Below are 18,726 nucleotides of genomic sequence, written 5' to 3' on the forward strand. Positions count from 1 at the left end.
GGTTGTGACGTTGTATGTGGGGGCGGGGTCAAAGAGGGACAATGGCTTCCCTCTGCTGCCTGCTGCTGCGACCCCCACCGGCACCGCAGCCACCACCGTCACCAGGCCCATGCGTTTCGTTCCACTGCACGCGAGTGTGCCACTGCTGTCGGCCCTCCACCACTGGGTTCCTCCCCTGGGGCCTGTGTGGTCCGTCTCACTGCGCGCGAATGTGCGCCCTTGGTCAGTCTGCCCCGCACCCCGACTGGTTCTGGGCTGCCTGCGTGCCTAGCGCCTAGATTGGGGTATCTGTCCTGCCCGACCCAGCTCTGCTGCTGGCTCCGCCTCTCTTACCCTCCCCGTTGAATGGTTCGTAGCTGTCGGACTTCCGTATAATTCCGTTTTCTGGTCTTTGGGCGTGTCCTAGTTCTCCAAAACTTTTGTTGTATTCAAACTTGGTTGTGGGAGAAGGCACAGTGTTTCCACCTATGCCTCCATCTTGGCGGAAGTCCTAAATGCATTTTTGACTTATGATAGTTTCACCTTAGGATGGGCTTATCAGGATGTAACCCCATGGTAAGGCAAGGAGTATCTGTACTGAATCAAGAGCACATCTTATCTCTTAAAGCAACAGTAGGGTTTTCTATTACCTGAGAGAGAACAAAGTAGTTATGGGAGTGTTTGAATTGCCATTCCGTGGAAGAGGAAGAATAACCTCATTGCACAGGTTCTGAAAGAGAGTGGGTAACAAAAATTAAGTTGCTTTTATGGGTACACACCATGAATCCAGTTTATTCAACCTTCTGGTTACATATAGAGTTTGGGTTCAGCTGGAGCAGTGAAATCATTTTATCAAAAAATTCTATTCACTGTGCCCCAAGATGACAAATTTATAAAAAGCCCTTGCTTCCTTTATACTGTATTAGTTTATATGATTAAACCATATTTCTTTTCAGATCAAGATAGTCTCAAGGGAAGAATGAATGAACAATGCTGTTGAAGCAATTAGTAAGTAAATGTTATACATGGTAAAGGATACGTATGTACAATATATAAAGACCTGTTGCAACTTAATAATAAAAGACAGTAATTGAATTTAAAAATGGGCAAAAATCTGAAGATATTTCTCCAAATGCATGCAATTATATTCCAAAAAAGATAAACAGACAATTTATAAGCACATGAAAAAATGCTCAAAATCATTGCTATCAGGGAAAGATAAATCAGAACCACAGTGGAATACCACTGTACAGCCATTAAGAAAGCCATAGTCAAAATGACAGGTAATGAGAAGTACTGGTGAGGATAGGGAAAAACTGGAGCCTCCCCATATGTTGCAGGTAGGAATATAAAATGGTACAGCTGCTTTGGAAAAGTCTGGCAGTTCCCCCCCAAAGTTAACCATAGTTATAATGCAGCAATGCTCCTAGGTGTATACTCAAGAATTGAAAACATGTCCACATAAAACTTGAACAAGAATGTTCACAGCAGCAGTATTCATAATAGCCAAAATGTGGAAACTCAAATGTCCCTCAGTGGGCCCCATGGGTGTCATCCTGCAGGGCGAAAGGCGGCTGGTTCAGTTTCCAATCAGGGAACATGCCTGGGTTGCGGGTTCTGTCTTGGGTCAGGGTGCATATGGGAGGCAGCCAATTGAGGTTTCTCACATCACTGTTTCTTCCTCCCTCCCTCCCCTGTCTCTAAAAATAAATAAATAAAATCTTTTAAAAATATCCATCAACGGATGGATAAACAAAATGTGGTATATCCATACAATGGAATATTATTCCGCCATAAAAAGGGATCAATATGGATATCTGGTGCAACGTGGATGAACCTCATGCTAAGTGAAAGAAGGCAGACACAGAAGGGTACATACTGTATGATTTCCTTTATATGAAATGGCCAGAAGAGGCAGATATGTTGAAACAAACAAATAAACAGAAATAAACAAAAAGTGAGTACTAAAGAGAATTTTTTGGGGGGCGTAGAAGGTGTGATTGAAATGTTCTACCATAAACTGATTATGGTAATGATTACACTGTGAATACTAACAACCAGTGAAATGTACCCTTTAAAAAGGTGAATTGTATGGTATATGAATTAAAGATTGCGTTATGGGGTCCACCAGACTGGCAGCCTCATGATGGGAGGGGCAGACCCGGCCAGCTTTGCACATACTTCCGGCCAGCGAACAGCACGCTTTCGTGCTGCACCTGCTGCATACATTCCACAGCACTCCTTTCATTGACAGCAGCAGCTCTTTTGTACCTCCTAATGACCCGAAGGCAGTCAGAGAGACCAGGAGACCACATTCCCCATATTTGGAAAAATGACTGGCTGCACAGTAGAGGGAAGACCAAAAAACATTTCTCTCTCCAAGATGTTGGGTGGAGATGCTTTCTCTCCCTCAGGCATGTTTGTCTTGCATTGCTCGTGAGGGAATCCACTCTGCAGTACAAGTAGCACAGCTCCAGGCACCCGACTCCCAAACTGCAATCCAGCGGGGCAGCAGTTTGGTCGCTTGGGGGGGCAGAAACCAAACAAGAGCAGATTTCTATTCTGAGCAAACAGAGATAAGGCCAGCGGCACTTCAGCTTCGGGATATTGGTCCCAGTCTCCCCAGATACTTCTAACCAGAAGGTGTGAGTTAATGGCGTGTCCCATGATCATGTTTTCAACAGCATTTAGCGGAACCATCTTCCAGGCACCAACTTCAGGGCTCTAGGTCAGGGTTCCACCCCTCATCCCGCTGCCACGCTTGAGGGGCAGAAACCCACATTCGGCACTTTCCAGTTGGAGGGAGTTGGAACCAGTTTGTTAGTCTCTTGGGCCCCCTCGCTACTCTCCCCAGTCCCCGGAGAGGTTTTTCTGATTGGGAGGACTCCTAGTCAGCTACAGAACCCTTAGTTAGCTACTGGAGGATTTACTGTCCTCTTTTGGGTCCGCTGAAGCGACCAGGATTGGACGCCCTCCAGAGTGGGACTGGGAGACCAGGTAGACCCACTGAGGCCCCCGAGCGTTTCCCGTGGGGCGGGGCGCGCCGCGCCGCGCCAGTCTTTCGGGCCCCCGCGGCCGGCAGCGCAGGTGAGCAGCCCGGCCGGGCTCGCCGCGGCCGTCCCCGCGCCTCCGCCTCCGCGGCGCCCCACCCCTCCTCGCGGCGGGCCTGGGAACCCGCGAGGACTCGGCCCAACGGCCGGTGGAGCTTTGGAGGGGAGCGGGGCGGCGACGTGGAAGCCCCTTGACTGAGCAGCCGAGCCCGCCCCGGCAGAGTGCGCTAAGGCGCTAGGCTGCCGCCGCCCCCGGGCGCTGGGCGCGGCGGTCGCGGGAGCCGCAGGTGGTTCCTCGGGCCGGCCCTTTTCTCCTCCCCCTTTTCTTTCTTTCGCCTCCCCTCCCTCACGCCCGGTGTCGGCGGCACTTCCCCCGCTTCCTCCTCCCTCTCCAATCCGGAGGGAGGGAAGGAGCCGCCGGCTCTTTCCTGCCTCCCTGCAAACTTCGGCGGGACTCACGTCTCCCCTCGCCGCCGCGCCCCGCGCCAGGGAGCTGCCCCGGGAACTTCCTCTCGCCGCGCCGCCCGAGCGCCCCCGCGGGTGGGAGGACGCCGCCGGGCGGCCGCTGCTGGGACCGCCTGGAGCTCTTTCCCGCGGCTCCCCGGGCTGCCGCTGGCTCCTCTACCTCGCTGCCCGCCTGCCCCCGCGTCCGTCGGTCCGTCCTTCCCGACCGCTTCGCTTTTCCCAGCGGGCGGCCGCCACCAGGCTTCCCCTCGGCGCCCCGCCGCTGCCCGGGACTTTTCTTTGTGTTGGATGCGGACCCGCGCCCCGCGCCGACGGGGGGCGTCTTGAGGGCTTTGCTGGCCCCGGGCGGCCCGTGGCGCCCCGAGCCCGAGCCGCCCGCCCGGGGCCATGCCCTTCCACCAGAGGACCGTGGAGCCCGCGCGGCTGCGCCGGCCCGAGGCGGCCGGGGCCGCGGGCGCGCCGCTTTTCCGCTCGTTGGAGCAGGTCAGCTCGCACGCCCTGGTCTGCCTGCTGGCGCAGCTGGCCGACTTGTCGCGCTGCGCCGGGGACATCTTCGGCGAGCTCGAAGGCCAGGCGGCCGCGCTGGCCCGCCGCCTCGACGCCGTGCACCGCCGCCTCGACGCCCTGCACGCCACCGCCGCGCGCCTCGACCACCGCCGAGTGAAAATCCGTGAGTGACCGGCGGGTCGGGGGAGGGGAACGAGGCGGAGAGGCGCCCGCAGAGCTGCTCCCTCCCGCCCCCTGGCGGCCCAGGCCTCCTCTGGGCTGCGCTGCGAAGCGCTGGAGCCCCGCGAGTGTCGGGCTCTTGGGTGGAGACGGCCTGACCCGAGACAGGGTGGTCGTGCAGGTGGCTGTGCAGATGGCCGGCATGTGCAGCGCTCTCCGACTTTCGGGTTCCGGGAGGTTCTTGGTCGCTTTGATGGAATGGGACGGAGGGGAAGAATTGGGCTGTTCCGGTCCCACTGTCCAGCGCTTCTCTCTGTGTGGGAGACTGACAGGAGACCCTGGGGCTCTGTAGACAGAAGAGAAGCCAAGGTCCTGGGTAAAGGCTCAGAGGAGGGTAGCCTGTTCTAGAAGTCAGGGTACAAGGTAGATATTGATGAATAATGCTTACAGTTCTGTAGACTTCAGGAGCACGTAAAAATCTCCTGGGATCTCATCTAGCGTTGGGGCTGCTTGTCCTCCCTCTTTGCCCACCAGATACCGGTATTCTTACCTACCAACAGAAGTATGCAGAGCATTAGTTTAGGCTTTTGTTTTTTGGTGCTAATTTTTGTCTCTATCTCCCTGACCTACACGCTCTTGTGACTCAGAGTTCCTTGACCTTGAGCTCAGACTGAATCCCATTCATCTTTGTCTGACCTCCTCCAACCCGGAAAATCAAGTCTAAGTTCCAATGCAGTGATCTATTTCAGCAGCTTAACTAGCTCCAGTGAATGAAGTAACTGGAATTTCCTGCTGGCTCAAAACAGAGAAACTTTCAGTATGATGCTCCTGTGTTTTCTCCCCTTTGTAATACGTGGACCTGATCATGATCCGAAGTGTAAAGAGTGAATTGAAGCTGGTTGATGGATTGCAGGGTGGGAAGGGAGGTGCTGGTGTAAAACACTTGGAGATTTCAGCAGCTCTAAATGAAATACTGACTCTCTTAGCACCACTTCATATGCAATCTCGAATAGCTGGTTTTCCATGTTGTCCCCTGCTAGAAAAACTTATCTCTGCTTTAACTAACTTACAGCTGGCAGAGTTCAAGTTTCTAATACTTTAATATCAGTGAGATTGCTTACTGGAATACATCTTTCTTCCAGTTGTGAAGTTATCACTTGATGGTTTTACATTTTACAGCTCATCTCTTTGATTGTGCTGTCAACACTTCCTTGTAAGTTGTGCACAGTTCCCACCTAGGGAAGTCTCCCTGTCTGCCCCTCCCTCCGGAAAAGAGAAAGTCAAAGAGGGGGAAAAAAATCAAAGTGGTTTCATAAAGTGGTTGGACATGAACAGAATATATCCACTTAATGTGAATAATGCTCTCATGCATCGGGATATGCTGTCCTAGTGGAACGGCGCGGTCATCTCGGTAATCACTGGTTGCTTCTGTGCTTTTTCTGTGTAGAGAGTGTGTGTGTGTGGGTGAAGGAGAATTTCACCCTTGAGGTATGAGGTGATGAGGCAGATCTACTAGGTAAACCGATCTATTGTGGGAATTAAGAAACAAGAAGAAACTCCCTGAAGGTCACGAACTCTTTCTTTTGCCAGGGTTGTTTTACATTTAAACATATCGTTTTTCTCTCTTTGTGTGCATGTGCACCAATAGCCAGAAATCCCCCAAATTCCCCAAATTAGTTAAGGTTGTCCTAAGGGACTGCAATAACTCTTTTGAAAGCTTTTCACAAGTTTTAAAATCTTTTGAATCTTAAGTGGCTTTGATTTCTTACCACAAAACCTGGCTGGGTCATCATTTTTTTCTTTTTTATGATTGAGGAAGGCTTTTATTGAATGTAATTATGTCTGAGAGTAGCAGTACATGTACAGAGAAGAAAGTTGAACTATAAATACCTAGTTTTGGTGTTTTTTTACTTTCACGCGCCTTTGTATGTGCTAAAAAGCAGTGAAATGCATATGTGTTCATTTCATTTAGCTTCTGTTAGGGTACTTTTTATTTATTTATTTATGTATTTATTTATAAATATTTTATTATTTTTTTTAATGATTATTCCTGAGTGACTGTTTTTTTTAAAATTTTTATTTATTTATTTATTTATCTTTAGAGGGGAAGGAGACAGAGAGAAACATCAATGTATGGTTGCCTTTCGTGGGTCCCCTGCTGGGAGCTGGCCTGCAGGGAACCAGCCTGCAACCCAGGCATGTGCCCTGACTGGGAATCGAACCGCGATCCTCTGGTTCACAGGCCCGATCCTCTGGTTCACAGGCCCGTGCTCAATCCACTGAGCTATGCCAGCCAGGGCTTGTTAGGGTACTTTTTAGAAGATGCATCAAACCCTGTGTCCTGTAAAAGCTACATTTTGAAGTCATTTTGGTACCTTTTTAGGCAGGACTTCAGAATAACATACTTCTGAAGTCCATACTTCTGAATGGACGTGGAGGTTTTTAGATTTGGAATTGTTTTTAAAGACCATCTATTTCATGAACTCCTTTAAAAATTTTTTAGTTTTCAATTACAGTTCACGTTCACTGTTATTCGGTATTAGTCTCGGGTGTATATTTCATGTGCTCTTAACGAGGGAGGAAATCGAGTCTGAGAGAGTTGAGGTGATTTGCCCAGGTTATGTGGTGAGACTGGCTTACCTGCTGTTCCACTGCCCCCACTCCTTGCCTTTAGGATGGTGTGGAAATGGGAAACAGAGTTCAAATGCATTTAGTAAACAGTCTCAAGAATAACAGTGACTGTTAACTTTACCCCTTCTTGTCAGGTGAACTTTTAAATAAGTCTCCTAAGGAGCAAGTAACAAAACTGAGCAGCTTCCAGAAGCCCGAGTGCAGCAGGAGACTGCATATTTCATTGCTTGATGGGTTTCTATGAGTAATAAAGGGTGTGAGTGGAGCTATTTTAAAAACCTATGGACTTTATCTTTACAAGGTAGAAACAGCATTTAGTCCTGTGGGCCTCATGATTCTAAGAAGTATTTCATCGAGTTTGCCATTTCTCAAGATCTCATGGGTAGAAAGTCATTCAAAATAGGTTTTTTTTTTTTTTTGGTCCTCAGTTGGGGAGGATGCACAGTGCTGTTTTTCTCCTACTTACCCTTAAAGCCTTCCTTAATGCTTTCCCTGAACCCCCGTTGGAGGAAGGGCTCCCTCCCACAACCCCCAGCATGGGCATCACATATACATCTCTATCACTGCATGTACCAGTGTGGACTGAAATTGTGTATTCACTTTGGGGGTCCACCGTGGCTGTGTCTTTGTTTTTCCCAAGCTCACAACAGTGCCTGGAATGGGCTAGCTCCATTGATATTTGAACTGAACTAATATATAATTTCTTAGTGTTCAGTGTCAGGAAGAATGACTACAAAAATGTTTGAGAGAGCCCTGGCTAGTGTGGCTTGGTGAATTGAGTGCCGACCTGTGAACCAGGGTGTCGGTGGTTCAATTCCCAGTCAGAGCACATACCTGGGTTGCTGGCCAGGTCCCCAGTAGGAGGCACTCAAAAGGCAACCACACATTGATGTTTCTCCTCCTCTCTTCCCCTCTCTCTTAAAGTAAATAAATACAATCTTTAAAAAAATTTTGGGAGGGATTACTATACCGAATGCTGAAAATCTAAGTGAGCAAGACAATCACTTTAAATACAAATAAAAAATAAACTTTCTGCCTTTTTAAGTTTTTGTGCTTAATCACTACTCTGCTCCTATAAAAGTCAAACTTCATTTATTTTGTCGACACAGTAAATTCTCATTGAAAGTAGTGACAGTAGCCAGAAATGTAGATAGTTACATCTTGGCTCTGTAAACAATCAAAACACACTTTGCTATGTCGAAATCAATAGACACCCAGCCTGATAGCACTGTTTGATTTTTCAGCCCTGTGTGAGTTGTTTCTTTTTATACTTAATAAAACGCTATTTTATGTAGTGCTTTTATGATTGAAAAAATATTTTTCATATTCATTATTTGACTCAACAACCTTGTATGATAGGTTGTATGATAGCCAGGCTGTGTTGTATCCATTTTACAGACAGAGAAATGGAACTTCTGGAACAAGGAAGAGGCATATATAAGACAAATACTGAGTTTTCTGATTTCTAGGCCAGAACTCTTTCCACTTCATCTTAAAAGTACTTTGTGGGTGAATATGAAATGTAATTGTTGAAAGAGAATAGGAGAAAAGGTGACTTGCTGACTTTTTTTTTTTTTACGGTGCCAGAAAAGTGGAAGATTTTTTCCCCCATGTAGATTCCAGACGTGTTCCAAGTTTAGGAAGGTGTGTTTTGGTTTCGCTAAAAGGGGGCCCCATTCACACGTTAGTGAGTGTGAATGGTGCTCCTGTAGAGTGGACAGGTTTTCAGCCTGTGCACCTGTACGTGATGGCCTTGGGAGAATGGAACAGTTTTTATAGGTGAGATGGGTAGCATTCAAGGCAGCTGGTAGGCAGTTCGATTGCGTGGCCACTCTCTGCATGAACAAGGCAGACACCACAGCCTGAACACCTTCCGGGTAGTGCTCAGGCTGCATTGTTGGACCTCACGAGGGGCTGTCCCTTGCCCGATCCTGATGTCAGAATATATTTGCCTCTTCCTCAGAATGAACCTATTATGCGAGGTGCTTGTCAGCATTTCAGAGACAGAGTGGAGACTTCACTGCACTTCCAGAACAGGTTGTGCCTCCCTGCTGATAAATGTTTGTATTTCTGCTGAAATTGGCACAAGACTTGCTTTCACTGAAACGTACCACATAGGAGGGAGGATGTTGGTGTTTGAGTATAATCTCCACCCTCCTCTAATCCCTGGAAGGCCCCTAAATGTAGTAACAGACACTGACAGCTGAGCACTGCATTTCAGGTTAGGGAGGCCCCATGAGCTGGAGCAGTGTTTCCCAAACTTGCCTGACCTTAAGAATCGCCTGGGACTTGCGTGAAAGTTATGGATTCCCAGATCCTTCTAAAGCCCTGCTAAGCCACAGTGTCCAGTCTGTGTGACAAGTGCAGCCACCATAGCCACTGTGTTCTTTCTGTTCATTGGCTACAGAATCAGGAGCCTTGAGTCTGGCTTCAGGCCTGCCGTTTTCTAATGCAGATTTCCAGCAATGTATTCACCAGCTCCAGGCCTTAGTTTCCTTATCTGTAAAATACAGGCTTTGACTAAATTCTCCTTTATTGGCATTTTTAATTTGGGCATTTTATAATGCTGTTGAGGAGATACTATTTGATAACAGCAGTAGCTCAGGTGACCTTGTATATATGACTTTGATCAATAATCTCTCTCTGATTCCTGTAATTAGTGATTAAAAAAATCTTTGTGTCTGAAATAAACTTCATGACTCCGGCCTCTTTCAACTCACGTTTTACCGACATGGAGTTCATGGATCGTTGTGTCTGGAGGAGTCAGTCACTTTCTAAACAGATCAGGCAGGTACTTGTTTTAGATTTGTGTACATCCTGCCCACAGTCCACTCACAGCCTCCTCGTCATCTTTAAACAGTGCGAACATCATTATGAAAAAAGAATTGTTTAAATTCAGTGCCATATGTCAGATGTCCAAATATTGAGAGTTAACTTTTTTTTTTTTAAATTATGAGATGTATTGTTTAAACCAAAACATCAATTTGCTCATTGGCTCTTGGGTGTAGAAACTATTATTACCTGGTGTATAATGCTACCTACATTTAGGTTGAAATAACTTATCTAGCAGTAGTCTCATTTTCCTTTACATTAGAGGAAAATCAATATTAAAATTTCACCTGTGTGTATTGTTTTAGGATTGAGACTAGCAAATGAAAAAAAATTGATGAGAGAGATATTTGGATTCTTAATATTTTGGAAGAAAATTCAGAATCAGAAAAACAGCACAGTGTTTTCTTGCCTACCATTTTAATACATTTTTAAAATCAAGTTTTAAACATAAAGTAAAATGATTTGCACCAGAGTAGACACCTAGGAGTTGATTTCATTATTCAATTCAATTTCTCCTCAGATTGGTTCATGTCCTGGAATGAATTAATTCTGCAGGCTTTGAAGTTCAAAATCAACAGCATGGTGCTGATGGCTATCTTGCTTTCACATGTTACATTTGTTAGCAGTGCTTGAGACAAATGTAGCAAAAGAGATGGAGCTTCTGTTTTTGAGTGAAGACTCTTCTCAGAAAAGGCCCTGGAGGTCCCAGCCTTAGTAACTTTCCTTGTGGATTAAATGACATGTCTGTGAAAGCATTTAGTATCACTCAAAAAGACAGGTGACATTACCGATACGAATATCTGGGCAACGGCACATTTCAGTTTCTGATATTGGGCTGTATTTTTGGTGACTTTGTAGTGCCTAATAATACCGACAGCTAATGAGCATTTGCTGTAAGCCAGGTACTTTATAATGTGCAACAGCTCTGTGAAGTGGATACTGTTATTATTTTTGTTTGACAAATGATGCAACTAAGAATTTGTTTGCTCACATTCACAGCTTGTAAGCCATAGAGGTGGGATGCGAACCCAGGCAGGCTTATCTGCTGACCACCCTTTGGTACTGTCTCTTCAAATTATGACATTCCGTATTTACACGAGGCAAACCAATGCCAAGAAGATACGGCACAAGCCTGTCATATACATATAGACATATAGACATATAGACATATATACATATATGAAGGAAAGAAACCTTAAGTCTTTTGGTGTTTTTCCCCTTTTCTTCTCTTTTTGTTTTGAAACCTTTCAAACTACTAGCAGATGGCCAAGGAATTTGAGACATATATCTAAAGTACTTAGCATAGTGCCTGGCTCATAACTATCATACACTTAACATTTACTGTTGTTTAGATGACAGAGAAGGCTGAGTTAACATCTGTGTGTACATTGATGTCTGTATATTGCCACAGATGGTCCAGTCTGTGTAACGCTGCTCAGCTGAAGCCTGGAAGGTGAGAGCCGACCGAGCGTGGACGAGAGCTTGTACCAGACTTACACTTAAAAATACTACTGGTTTGAAAACTGGCCAGTTCTGCCAGGGGTTCTGTAGTTTATCCACCAAGTATATGTCATTCCTGACAGGAATGTGTGAAGGGTGGTTCTTTCTGCCTCACAGGGGTTTGGCTTGTGGGGGGTGGGGGAGCCAGCCCTTCTCCCGGAGTCTTTATGTAGATGTTCTATTTCTCAGAGCCCTTTGGACCTCCATTTCCTTCTGTTGTGGGAACTGCAGGCCCAGGCCAGCTCCCACTTAACTTCCTAGGTTTCCCTTTGGCCTCACTTTTCCAGGGGACTATCAGAGCCTTAACCCTCCTCCTGTCTGATTTCCTGGCCACCCTCAGAACTGAGCTCAGCTTCAACCTCAGCTTTCCTTGGGCATCCTGGGCATTTTGGAACTTGGCAACTGTTCACACTATTCATTCATCTGTGTTTCCCACAGTTTCTGAGTCATCAGATGCACTGGGGGCTTGTTTAAAAACAGATTCCCAGAGATTCTGGAGATTCTGAGTCAGCAGGTCTGGGGTGAGGCCACAAGAGGCCGAGCTAACAGGTGCCCTCTGGTGCTTCTGATTAACCGAGGTTTGGAAGCACCAGTCTGTGTTGTGTGTGAGGAATCCTGGGCATCGAGGATGACAGGATCGTACTTAATCCATGAAGTATATTTTGGGCCGTTCTGCTAGTGCTGAGTTGTATTCACCCAATAATATTATTGGGTGAATATTTATATTATATATGTTTAATGTTTGTATTAAACATATAAATAAATATTTAATAGAAGGAATCATCATTTATAACAATTTTAGGAGAAAAATCTTCTGAATTCCAAATTGCTACTTTAATTGGATTTCTAGAAGCTAAGTTCTGAGACCTTCCTGTAAGTTTGTGGAGCAGGGGCAGTTCCACACACGTAAAATACTGATTTTAAGTGTTTAGAGCACATTTCATCTAAAAATTAGATTCTAAAAAACAAATATAATCATTTCTGGAATAAGATTTTTTCCTGCCCTGTGGGATGGTGGAAATCTCCTTCTGTTAATATTGCTTTATTTTCACTTATGGTTCTGATTTGTTTCACAAGAAACTTTCCTCCTGTAGAAAGGCAGGGTGTTGCTTTGGGAGGACAGACACAGTTTCAGGTTGTTCCCAGAGGGAATCCTCTGTTATGCATTTCCCTGCCCACCCCACCCTCCACCCCACCCCCAGCTCCTGATGGAAGGCTGGTAAAGGTGTTATCTGTAGTATAGAGAAGACTGTGTAGTACTTGGTTGATTTAAATTTCAATAACATGCGGTAATACATAATGGGGGCTTTCTATCTGACAGTTGTTAGGTATCTGACATGTAGCAGAGAAAATTGAATTAAGCAGGGGCTGGGCTATCTATGCATAATCCAGTTATGCCTGATTATGTTGGGATCTGAAAACTACTGCTGAGGTGCCCTGCAGTCTCCCTGCTGATGGCCTGGCTGCCCTGACTACATCTAGGCCAGGGCACTGCCCTGCACCTCTCAGGGTGTAACAGTTGCACTCATCAGCTGGCTGGGGATGTCTCAGAGAGCTCCAGGCAGCCTGATGTGCACAGCCTGGGTTCGTTACCTCCTAGCTGTGAGGGAGCCCAAACCATGTTAGCATACATTTTCATGGACTCTGTTGGACAGGCAGTATATTCACATTGCCAAAAAAATAAATAAATAAAAAGCTGTGCAGAGAAGTCTCATTTCTGCTTCTGTTCCCTGTAAGTTTTGTCCTCCACTTTCCCCAGCACAACCACTTTTATCAGTTTCTCCTTATCCTTCCAGAATTTCTGCATGCAAATATAAAAATATTAATTTATGTCATTTACCCTCCACTTGTTGTACACCCAGTTTCTTTTTTTAAAAGTATTTTATTTATTTATTTTAGAGAGAGGGGAAAGGAAGGAGAAAGAGTGGGGGAGGAACATCAATGTGTGGTTGCCTCTCATGTGTCCCCTACTGGGGACCTGGCCTGCAACCCAGGCATGTGCCCTGACTGGGAGGCGAACTGGCGACCCTTTGCTTCACAGGCCTGTGCTGAATCCACTGAGCTACACCAGCCGGGGCTGTACACCCAATTTCTGATTATTCTTTTTCTCTTCTTTATTTGTATATATTATCCAAAGTGATTATATTTTTATTATTTTTCTGTGTTTTTTAGCCAGTTTCTTTCCTATTTGCCAAATCCCAGTTAATTTTTTTTTATTTTGCCTGAGAACATAATGGATTTGGAAAAAAAATGGAGATTAAGTAAGACTGAAGTATATTGTTAATGAACATAATTTCTTAAATTACTTATTGCTAATGCTTTGATTTAGCAATATTTAATTAATTTATTTTATATTTTATTTATTTATTTTTAGAGAAAGGGGAAGGAAGGGTGGAAGAGAGGGAGAGAAACATCCATGTGTGAGAGAAACATTGATTGGTTGCCTCTCATATGGGCCTTGACTGGGGACCAAACCCGCAACCCACGCATGTGCCCTGACTGGGAATCGAACTGGTGACCTCTCAGTTTGCAGGATGACACTCAACCAACTGAGCCACCCCTGTCAGGGTGATTTGGCTATATTTTAAATCTGAGCTGCACAAGGTATCATTAAGCCTTTTCTGTATTAAAAAGTGAAAATGGAGGGGTATTTCTATTAAATATCTCTAGTAACACAGTGTAAGTTGTTTATATAAAAGCTGGCATTTTCTGTGTTGCATCTGGACATCCTGCAAGCTGAATGTGAATGACTTCTTGACTTGGGCAGGGGCTGTTACTGGTTTAAGGGTAATTTTGAATTTTAGGGAGGAGTGTTTTACTCTGAGATAGTGACTTCACTAGCTAAATACATGGATTTGATCATGAGGTCAGCTTGGCATTTTAATTTCACTGGGTTGGTTATAACTCCCTGACTGCAATACCAGGCAGCTCTGCCGGTGCTGTGCCACTGACAGATATCTGAATGAAGTAGCTGGAGTCATTTGAGTTATATTTTTCTCCCTGGTTGTTACCTTGCCTAAGACTAGAGGTTGGTACTAAATTAGTGTAGAAATGACTAATGAAAGCATTATTCATGAATGTAGACTCACAAATGTACTCATTGAACTACACACCCTACAGTGTAAGTTTTGTGTAAATAAAAGTACATTAAAAAGCTTTCAGCCTTTTCCTGGCTGGGTGGCTATCTTGGTTACAGCATTGTTCCTGTACACCAAAAGGTCACCGGTTCAATTCCTGGTCAGTTGTGGGTTCGATAACTGGTCATGTATGGAAGGCAAGTCATCATTGTTTCTCACACAGATGTTTCTCTCTCCACACACACACACACGCTTCTTCTTTCTATGAAATCAGTGGAGGGATAGATCTTCAGGTAAGGATTAAAAAACAAAAAAGAAAAATGTTTTCAGCCTTACAAAGTGTGTTATAAAATTGTTCTGATTATAAATTTAATGTGTGTTCATCATAATTTTGAACTTGTGAAGAAAAGATAAAGTGTCATGACCCAGGGAGTGTTCATTTCCTCCCTCCTCCCGCTTCCCCAGGTAATCTATTGATAGGTATGGCAGTATGTATGTATGTATTATAAATATAGTAATAGTGTTTTTAATGGAATGGGGTATATCCTTCTCTGTATTTAGTTTTGTGTCTTGATTTTTTAAAAACTTAGTTCATATTGTGAGATTTCCTCCCGCCCCCAGGTCACAGACATTCAGAGGCATTGGGTGTATCTGTCTGACAAGCTCTTATTTTACTCTGGCTCCCAAACAAAGTTCTTTCAATGTTTTCAGGAGCCTGTGAGTTCACAAAAGTTGTCACATGGACAGAAGTTTGTTATTCTGGCACTTCCTAGGGTTCCTTCTCTGTATATAGTTATTTGTGAGTCTCTCAGTTGTACTCGTAAGGTGGTCTAGGAGAAGGTGTGGGAGTTCTCTCAATTAGTCTAGTGGATAAGTCTTCAATGTTATTCTCATCTTCTGAAAAAATCAATTGTATTTTATATCTAAGATTGTTTTCCCACAAGGGCAGTTCTCTGTGACTTTACAGCAAACAGATCATTGAGTCAGAAGGTAGTTATCTCCTTCCTTCCTTATGTAGTCTTTAGTTGTGCAGTGTGCCTGTTATACTCATAAATTATGTCGCTTTTTTCTCTGGATTTATATTTCTGGTTTTTGCTTTAAAAAACAAATAAACCTTTCCCTCCCCTCGTCACCAAAATGGCAATCAGACACCTATCTCAAGATTTCTCATGTTGGCAGGTACCTGCTCTTGGCAACACATGGGGTCTGTTTGGATTGAGCTCAGCAAGATTTCACAAACAAAGGTCTGCCAACTCTCTCTCGCTCTAACTGTGGTTCTTGTGGAAGGACGAAGATAAAGTTTACTCCTTTTGTTTTAAATGTTGGCTGGTTTAATTGAAAACTATGGCCTATAGAAAAACTGGGGGACTGGGCACATTCGTGCATCGTAATAGTGCAGGAGATGAAGGCGTGAAGTGGGGTAGGAGAGGTGTCTCCGAGTGCCAGCAGTACCTGCTACATAATCTAAAGATATTGTTTGCAAATTGCAAGGTCTGCTCAATAATAATCTTAATAATAATTTACGTTAACATTTATGGGATACTTCTAGCTCTAACATTTACTGGATAGTTACTATGTGCCAGTTTCATTTAATCCTCATAAAGACTGTGTGAGAGACATACTACCACCCCATCTTTGCTGATTTTAACTGAGCGGCACAGAGAGGTAGAGTCACACAGAGAAAAGGGAAAGTGGGAGAGCAAAATGTGGTGGAGGCGAGTTCTGGGTTTAAGCGCTTTATGGGCAATTGTAATTATTTTTTTGGTGAACTTTTACGTTCATTTTAAGATAGAAAATTTTCTGAATTTGGCTAGGGGTTGATAGGCATTCCCCATTTTATTCTGGTTATTTTAAATCACGTGCCACCAACCCAATGGCATAGCCTATGGCAGTGAATTAGCGGCCTACGTGACCATGCTATTGTGAATCTGTAGAGAATTAATAATGTTTGTCTGGTTCTTTGAGCTGCACTGATGAGAGGTGCTCTAGTCGCTGAGTACAAAGTCTTTTTGTTTGTGGTTCCCATCATTCTGGCCCCTTTTCCTTTGCCAGACACTCAGATCAGTGTCAGAAGATAGGTGATAGAGGACCACATTGAATTTCTGGCTTGTTTTTAATTGATATGTTAGGGGGCTTTTTCTTTTTTCTTTTTTCCTTTCCCTTCTCTCTCTAAGCTTGTGGTATTTAAATACTGTAGCAGTGTAAAATGCTATCCCAAGTGTATACCCCCTAAGGACATGGCTTAGTTTATTGCTTAGTTCAATACTTTAATAATGGATGGAGGATGAGAGGCAGTGAGGAGCCAAGCTGGCTGGTCGTCTTCTCTCTAGTACATTTTTACCTTTATTGATGGACAATGCCTTTGACTACTGGTGCTGGCCGGCAGCACTAGCCAAGATGGTTGTGACCCATAACCTTAACTTAAATCAGCAGTTCTCAAAGTGGAATACCTGGGCCAGCAGCATCAGCCTCTTCTGGGAACTTGCTAGGCCTGAAAAATCTTGGTTCCTCCTCCGCCCTACTAAATCAGAATCAGTGGAGGTGGACTCAGTGGTCTTCGTGTGAAGAACCCTCCAAATGATTCTGACGCTGGAGTTGAGAACCACTGTCTGCAGTATCAGCTGGCCTGGGGCCAGAGGAGTGCTTCTGCTCAGAGCCCTGTAGCCTGTGTTGTGCTTGTTGGTGGCTGGGGCTGCCAAAAGGAAGTTCCCAGAGGGTTCTTTAAACAGCTTCTGCCTCTGGTCCAGGACAATACAGGTTTATGAACCAATGCTTCATTACTGTACAACAATGAGAGTCTGGCTGTAAGAGTCTCTGAGTCTCTGAGTCTCTGCCAATTTGTGCTTTAGAGACACACTTGCTTGTGGGTCTTCTCTAGTTGGAGATTAGTAACCTGGCCCCCGGATTGTTCGTCGTCCTCAGGGCTAAGAGCAGCCTCTCTGATTTCCCTTTTCCCGGGGACTTACTTTAAACAGCATCCAGAGAGCACAGAGGTGACTCACCACAATCACAGGGTAGTGGCGTACATTCTAAACAAAATATGAGGAGAGAGTTATTTCTTCTAAACACTGATTACATAAGACCCCTATTTTGATATTTTAGTGAGTGCCTCCTACAAAATGTAACTAGGAAAACTTGAGGCAGACGGGAAATTTTACTTGGGGATGGGGCATAAACGTTTAAATAAACATGAGAAAAATGTACAGGCGTGAGCATACTGAGTAGTTTGTGTTCTGTTGTTGGTATCAGAATCCTATTTTTCTTTACCCAGTATAATCCAGCTTTTCAATTGATTACTTTCTTATTTATGTAATCTACCCATAAAGTAGCTGTTAGTACACTATAATTCACTATAATTTGGAGAAGTCAAAGATAATTGAAGTAGGCAATAAAAGGCAGCGAAGCATAGTGGTTAAAAAGCAAGACTTATTAGTTGTGTGACCTTGAATACATTACTTAACTTTTTTGTGCTTAAGTTTTCTCTTCTGTGAAATACGCACTGAACCTATAGTTGTGCAGACAAATGAGATATATAGAACAGTGGCTGGCCCATAATGAACAGTGAGTATTAGCTGATAGATACTTTGGAATGGTCCTTCCTACTAAAAAAAAACCAAACAAACCAATTTCTACTTTCTTCCTGAGTACATTTTCAAATCAAAATGTAAATGGCATTAAGACCTTGGAATAAAGGATTGGACTTAATCATTTGATTGGACTCTAATGGTGTAAAATTTTCTAATGAGTATACTTGTGCTCTGGTTAATTTAATTTCTAGATAGCTGATGTTGGGCTTGATAATTGGGTTTAGTATGGACTTGAGATCATTTTTTTTGAACATCACGCTAATTTGGTTATGAAGGTCTAGAATATTGGATTAACTTTAATCAGCATGTTCTCTAAAAACAGTGTTTTGATCACATCTGTGGTATGAGTTTGCTTTGACGCCATTTTCCTCTTTTTAAATTGAGATAGGATACAATCACGTTAGGGCTTTTGGCTTGTTGAGTTCCAGTGAGTTGCTTTAATCACACATGTAATCTCTAATTTAGAAACCTGTCAAGTTATAATAATTTGTAAGTTATTTTGAATTTATAATGCATACTCTCTTACAAGCCATGTCTCTAGAGCCTGGCCAGGTGCAGGATAGCCCCTCAAAGCCTGTGCAGCCTGAGATCCCCAGACCTCCAGGGCCACAGGGCCTAATCATCATGTAAGAATTTTCTGTAGGCAAATGGCTGATACATGACGGCCAGGGTACAAGATCACATTTTTCTCTCCTCTCAGCCCCTCCTGTGTGATCTGGCTTCATTACAGCTGGATGTGTGAGCAGAAAACTTTGGACTTCTGGTCCAAGATGCAGTCATGGGTAGACCTGCTTCTCCTTCTCCCACAACCATTGAAAAAAATTACAACTAGATCTCAAAACAAATAACACCCAGAACCATCAGAAAAGTGAGCTGTATGGAAGTCTGACAACTAAGGATTTAGAGAAACCACATTCATCCAGATGGGTAGGAGGAGGG

At 44.3% G+C, this 18,726-nt stretch overlaps 1 protein-coding gene across 2 annotated transcripts in view; it reads left to right on the plus strand.

The window, feature by feature from the left end:
* The first annotated feature begins 3,129 nt into the window (after positions 1–3,129).
* Positions 3,130–18,726, plus strand: part of NHSL1 (NHS like 1) — a 219,757-nt gene continuing 204,160 nt past the window's right edge. For both annotated transcript variants that reach the window (XM_037045647.1, XM_037045649.1), the window contains exon 1: positions 3,130–4,164. In XM_037045647.1, the coding sequence (XP_036901542.1) occupies positions 3,882–4,164 (283 nt within the window). In that variant the 5' untranslated portion in view covers positions 3,130–3,881. The remainder of the gene's footprint in view (positions 4,165–18,726) is intronic.

This window comes from Sturnira hondurensis, unplaced genomic scaffold (genome assembly GCF_014824575.4).
Source record: "Sturnira hondurensis isolate 20B ecotype Veracruz unplaced genomic scaffold, ASM1482457v3 Scaffold0004474, whole genome shotgun sequence".
NCBI lineage: Eukaryota > Metazoa > Chordata > Mammalia > Chiroptera > Phyllostomidae > Sturnira > Sturnira hondurensis.